Genomic DNA, 6,458 nt, shown 5'->3' on the forward strand with positions numbered 1-6,458 from the left:
TCACCAGTTTCAAATCAGATTACGTGGCTCGTTTATTTCAACAATCTGACGGATAGTCCGAGGCCTCGGTGCTGTCACTGTAACGGCCATAAACCCCCCCCCCCCCCACACACACACACACACACATACACATGCAGCGGACAATTATTGGGAACGATTAGGAAAAAAGTGATTGTAAATACAGACGATTGGAGGAGGGATCGGTTTCAGGACCGGACAGCTCCTGGCTCCCCAGAGGCCTTGAACTTGGTCAGCGGAAGTCTGATCCGTTTCCATCAAAACCATCACACAAACCATACAGCGATCACTTCTCAGCTCTGTCATAAAAATAAAAGCCTAATTGGCGCGTGGGGAAATAACCGATCACCATGAGAAACGCATTGATTTGCATTTTCATCTTGTGCAAAGTTCATGTATATAGTTTTTTCTTTAAAAAAGGAGAAAGTTTTGAAGTAAACTTCCATCTTAGGAGGGAGGTGGAGGGGGGGTTGAGGGTGACGGATGCATCGATGAGGAAGGAACTGTACTTTTATATTCCGGGAGGCAAACTTGATGACGTCTATAGCATCCTTAATGTGACATATTGGAGAGAGGAGGAGGAGGGGGGGAAGGCTTACGATGCGCGGATAAAAATCCAAGGCAATCACAGCACAGGACAAAAGTTTAGAGCAACGATATGTAGGCTGAACACACAGCGGCACTTTGACCACCGAGTTTTTCTTCCGCGACTCCTTTTAACTGTGTCGAAAAAAGTGAGATAGGCTGCACTGAGGGGAACATAAGGAGACGACGGAGGCGCTTCAGCCAGGGAAGAAGTGCCGTGAGAAAGAAACCGTCTCTCTCTCTCTCTCTCACACACACACACACTCAGGCACACAACATCCACAGCCGCGCCCGGATCACATCCTACAGCACAGCGCTCTGCTCTCCTGCTATAGGTATGTGCTTTATCTGCGGATTGTCTTAAAACTCGGAGAAATTCATTGATGGAGATAAAGTAACGGATTTTTGTCTTTTCTGCACTGCATGGAGATCTGATGTTTTTTTGTCTTTAATTACTTTGGCGCTGCATGCAAAAGGATACCTCAGTTAAACTTTTACGAAATGGGATGAGTAAAACAGCCAGAAATCATTTTTTGTTGTACTTTTGCGCAAATGGAGGTTTACTATGTCCAGTTAATAAAACAAGCTTATGTTCGATCCAGTTTTGTTGTTTTGTAAAAAAGAGAAGTAGCACAGCACGTGAATTTGACAGAACAAAGAGAGCATGTTGTTCATATAGGAGTGACTAACCTGTTTAATGTTGCGTCTGTTTTTTCATTTTTCTAACAGCATGGCCAGTTCGAGTAAAGCGACTTTAATCTTGCTCGTCTACGGAATCTTAATGCACTACAGCGTCTTCTGCACACCTATCGGACTAAGTTACCCTAAGATTAGGTAGGTGTATGAGCTCTTTATAGCCTCATTTTAGTATTTCTTTAACGAATCCATGTTAAAAGCTGTTTTTTTCGTTCAATTATGTTATTGCATTGTGACTGATTTTGATTTTATTTGAGGATTTGGGCACTTTTATTTGAAATAAGTGTGCGTAATTGCGCACAAACTCTGCGCGCGATTTTAAAAATCACAGAACTAAGAGTGAGAACGAAAAATGAAATTTCAACAACTGCAATTCTTGTGTGGAAAATGACAATGGAAATTGCGTAGAGGTATCTGTCCGGTGGGACGGTTCACAGAACTCCCCTTATTAAAAATGAGAGTGCAGTCAATGCAACTGATAGCCCTTGGGATGACGGTGGACTGGCGTCACCAAGGAGAGGCGAGGCAAAACGAATAGGAGAGCTCTATCCATTTAAGATTTATTCTTTTTTTTTTCTTTCTCTCTCTCACTCTGTGAAAAGCATATCCATACTCTGGGCGTGGTTCTTATTGATTTTAATATTTCTCTGCTAATTGCGGCATTTCTTTTAATAAATTTCTGGCTCCACGCCTACACTAAATGTGATCATTCTCACACCCATTGTTTCGATTCTTCAATTATTAATGAGGCTGTACAGCTGCTGAGAGCAGCAGCATCAAGTTAAAAAAACAGATTATCCCGATCATAAAATATCAAATTTCTAAAAAAAAAAAAAAAAGAGAGAAAAGAAACACACATTTATCATTTTAAGCAATTTTAAGTCAAACTTTAAATAATTCGTTTTCGGATTTTAGTCCAAAACCCCTTCACATATTACATTTTCTTTTCTTCCCTCATCGCGAATGCATCCAACCTCCCTGTGATTTTAGAAGCAGACATTTTGGCATTCTTTCACTGCTGCGTCCCACTTGTGCACAGATCAAATTTGTGATGAATCCCCCCCCCCCCCCCCTCTTTTTTGCAGACTTGAAAACGACGCCTTCGATGAGGATGGGAATTCATTATCCGACATGGGTTTTGATGGCGATCAGATTGCTATACGAAGCCCACCATCCTTAAACGACGACGCGTACACTCTCTACTACCCACCAGAGAAGAGGTAAATGTGCTTTCACCTCGCAGCTATATAAAGCCTCGAGCTGGATTCCATTGTAATGACTTCTTTTTTTGCGATAATGTTTGCTTGCTTTGTTTATTTCCAAGAGTTTCTCATGGTATTTGTTCAGTGTTATTTTCATACTGAGTAGCCTAAAATGTTGGTTCCGAATACTGTTAAATAATGAACGTAAATAAAAAAAAAAGGTCGGCAGAAATGTGCAAAATAAAAACTATTTGCACCTGATGTTATTTTGCAGGTGGGGACATTTTAGGCTACTTTTGATCATTTTGTCTGCGCTTTTTTTTTTAGTCACTGATGATCTATGTGTTTTGGCGTTTTATCATCTCAGACCAGAAAGGCATGCTGAGGAAGAATTAGATAGAGCCTTGAGGGAGATCCTGGGTCAGTTAACAGCGAGACATTATCTGCATTCTCTGATGACAATTCGTGCAGGGTAAGGGCATTTCTTATAACCTGCAGTCATCATTTTTTTATGTTTCTCCGCTGCACAAGTCCAGGCTGCTGCATCACTGTCTATCATTTTCTGTTTTTAATTTCTATCTTTATATTTAAAAAAATTACATTTTCATCTTTTTTTGTCGTGGCGTGGCATTGCGTTTTTAATTATTAAGAATAAGAAGGTCTGAGACTAAAATACACTTCGATTTATGTGATTAATCCATAAATTGATTTTGTTCTCCCAGTTGAAAAACATGCGTCAGAATCTGCAATGTGCAAATGAATAATTTATGACTGTTCTTTAAAAAAAAAAAAAAACGAAAAAAAAACCCGTTTCTTTTACACTTGTCTTGCTTGTTGCCGCCTTTTTTTAAACGAAAAAAAAAAATAGAAGGCCCCAACAATTCATTTTTAGCGATTGTAGGCAATTTGCATCACGGAAAGGTGGAGAAATCACAATATGTCAAATTAAAAACAAGCTGAATATTTGGAGAAGGCTGCAGCTTTGACTAATCTTATTATTATTATTATTTTGCTTGTTTTTTCAGTGACGACAACAGCATGGAGGAAGAGTCAGAGCCCTTATCCAAAAGACATTCAGATGGGATCTTCACCGACAGCTACAGTCGCTATAGAAAGCAGATGGCCGTGCAGAAATACCTGGCAGCGGTTCTGGGAAGAAGGTACAGACAGAGAGTTAGGAACAAAGGACGCCGACTTGCCTATTTGTAGCGTTGTTAAAGCGCCCAAACTGCCCTCCTGTGTATATACATCCAGTCGTTAAATCATTCAGATATATCTGACCAACCAGTGGATTGCGCCTGTGTTCTTTCAACATGTATTTATGTATGAAGTAAAGCCATTAAAATGAATATTTTAATAATAATATCGTTTTTTTTTTCTTTTTGTACAAAAGCACTTGATACCGCACAGTAATACTTTGTGGACCAATATTTTATTTTCATGTTGTTGAAAACAAAACAAAATGACTTAAAAAAAAAAGAAGAAGAAGAAATTAGAAAAAAAAATGTGCACCTTCAACATTATGCGCTTGAAATCTCTAAAGGTCATCTACATATGCAGAAAATAAATAGATTTTAAAAAGACAATCAAAGTATTGAATGTTATACTTATTTTTGTAACCAACGTTCTATTTTTTTAGTGTTGTTTGTTTTCCGAAACAGGCCCAAAGAAGCAGTGAGCATGCTATGTGAGGCATATCCGGCTTATCCTAAATGATAGATGTTGCCCTTGTCCACCCCCCTCCTCCTCCTCCTCCTCCTCCTCCTCCTCCTCCTGCTGCTCCTCCTCTTTGCTCCCTTAATGGGAGCTGTGTGGATTTGTAAAGCTTGCTGCCCCCCTCCAGGGGAATTAACTTTTGTCCAACAGCCTGTCATTTGATGGCAAAACTGATTGACTTACACGGCCATTCATGCAACTGCTGGTAAAAAAACGACCCCTCTTTTCAAACAGACTTGTAATTGCAGGCGTATTTGCAAGGGCATTATCGCCTAAAGATCAAGGAAGCCCTCAAGTTGCTGTTGCGGCAAACACTGCTTGCTCACTTGCCTCAAAGTCATTTAGGGAGATAAATCATGCTCGATAGGACTGTGTAAAGAATGTTCCATGTGTGTGTATTATGTACAGTACAGAAACTACACATTCATCTCAACGTTGTCTGTGTTCAGTCAACAGGATTATTTGGAAGAATGTGCTTCAGCTGTTGATTGTATTTGGGCAGCACTGCAGATATTCAGAATGGACCCAGAACGTGTAAAGATGCAGGAAACAAAGCAGGCGGAGAGGAAAGGTAGCATCAGATAGGAATATTTAACTCTTTATTTCTTATTTAATGGTGCATGTGGACACCTTTGCTAATTTTTGCTTAGAAACTGCATGCCGTTGTGCTTTTTTGGATTGTGCTATTTGGGAGGTGGGCTGTGCTAAAGCCTATTTCAGCACCACCTTCCCCTCCGTCAGATGTGTTGGGAATGTGAACAAGGAGGGCTAGAGGTGGTGGAAACTGGTACTGCACTGACTTGTTGAATTTTTACCCCCCTGCTGCTGTCATTGTGGATATCATAAGACACTGGACCCCCTTTTGCTGATTGTCTGGGTTTTTAAATGGTTCTTTTTTGCTTCTAGATCGCCGTGCTACGTAGTTGATTTGACAGTGCTGTGAATCATTGTTGAGACGATCTGTGTTAGATGTCTGCTGAGGTCTGTGCAGTGAGGATGTGATAAAGAGATGAGGAGTGTTAGAGAGAGAGAGAGAGAGAGAGAGAGAGGTGTGCATGGAGAGGAGAGCAGGAGACAAAGAGATTATGTGTGTGTGAGAGAGAAAGTTACATAAGAGACGTGCTGCGGCACCCACAAGCCTGAGAGAGGTTGTCGCACCTGGAAACAGGAACAAACGAAGAGGCGAGCTGCTTCTGCTCACCTGAAAAGTGACATCAGGGTGAATGAGTCTGATGAAAATATCAGATGTTGAATTCCCCTCACTTTCAGCAGTGTGAGTGGAGTTTCCCTCGCACACCAGAATGAATGAATTTCATCCCTCAAAGTCAAGGGATCTTCCCACCGACTTTCATTAGAGAGACATATTCAATATTATGCAAACGCAGCTTTATGCACCCCTGCAATCCAATCAGTGGCCCGTGGTCGCCCCCCAAAAAAACACTCCTTCAATTTGGCTTTATCCTACAGGCTTAGTGTGAATGTGTGTGTGAATGCTTGCATATGGTGTTCACGTGCGTCTGTGTGTGTGCATTCAGTGTTTGTTTGAATGACTGACTGACTGACTGACTGAACACGCATGTGGAGGTGGAAACAGCTTTTGGCTTTGGTGCCTTGCTTTGACGTGAGAAAAAAACATGAAATAAAAAAATTCGCCACAAGTGACAGATGGCAATTTTAGTGGCCCTACAATGCTGCAGTCCATTAGCTTACATTGAAACTTCCTTTTACTATGTTTAATCGCTCAGCTTAGTCTGCCCCAAGAGTAGTAGAATAAGGCTTTCTTTTAAAGCATGGCCAATGATTTATTGAGTATATATTTAAAAAAAGAAAAGAATGTATATGTTGATGGAGCAGGTAATGTGTGTGTGTGTGTGTGTTTGTGTGTGTGTGTGTTTGTGTGTGCATGAGTTTGGGGTGTTCAGTGTTTGTGAGAGTTGTGAACAATGACCAGTGTTTGTTACTGTTGATTATGAGGTGTTGTTGATTATTTTGGTATTGGTCAGTAATTTATCAAAAATAGCCCCGACTTATTCTTTACAACTATGTGCATCACTAGTAGAATTAAAAGGGTTTCAGTACATGACAAGAGATGTTGTTCAGATCCTAGAAAATGCCTGTTGTTGATATTTCTGAAAGCGCCAAACGCCTTACTTCAATGTTTAATCTCTTATCTATCTGAAAACAATGTGTTTTAAAAGTGAACCTTAGTACAAGTGACATCGTTATACACACAGGAGTCCT

At 40.5% G+C, this 6,458-nt stretch overlaps 1 protein-coding gene across 2 annotated transcripts; it reads left to right on the forward strand.

Moving 5' to 3' along the window:
- The first annotated feature begins 662 nt into the window (after positions 1-662).
- On the forward strand, positions 663-3,796 carry adcyap1b (adenylate cyclase activating polypeptide 1b). Of its 2 annotated transcripts, XM_042497999.1 has the most exons (5): positions 663-938; positions 1,333-1,437; positions 2,385-2,519; positions 2,869-2,973; positions 3,527-3,796. In XM_042497999.1, exons 2-5 carry the CDS (start codon positions 1,334-1,336, stop codon positions 3,708-3,710), a joined length of 528 nt encoding a protein of 175 aa, XP_042353933.1. In that variant the 5' UTR covers positions 663-938; position 1,333; the 3' UTR covers positions 3,711-3,796. The 2 variants fall into 2 exon arrangements, with proteins under 2 accessions (XP_042353933.1, XP_042353934.1); XM_042498000.1 differs by lacking the exon at positions 2,869-2,973.
- The last annotated feature ends 2,662 nt before the right edge of the window (positions 3,797-6,458 follow it).

This window comes from Plectropomus leopardus, chromosome 12, assembly GCF_008729295.1.
Source record: "Plectropomus leopardus isolate mb chromosome 12, YSFRI_Pleo_2.0, whole genome shotgun sequence".
NCBI classification, from domain to species: Eukaryota; Metazoa; Chordata; class Actinopteri; order Perciformes; family Serranidae; genus Plectropomus; species Plectropomus leopardus.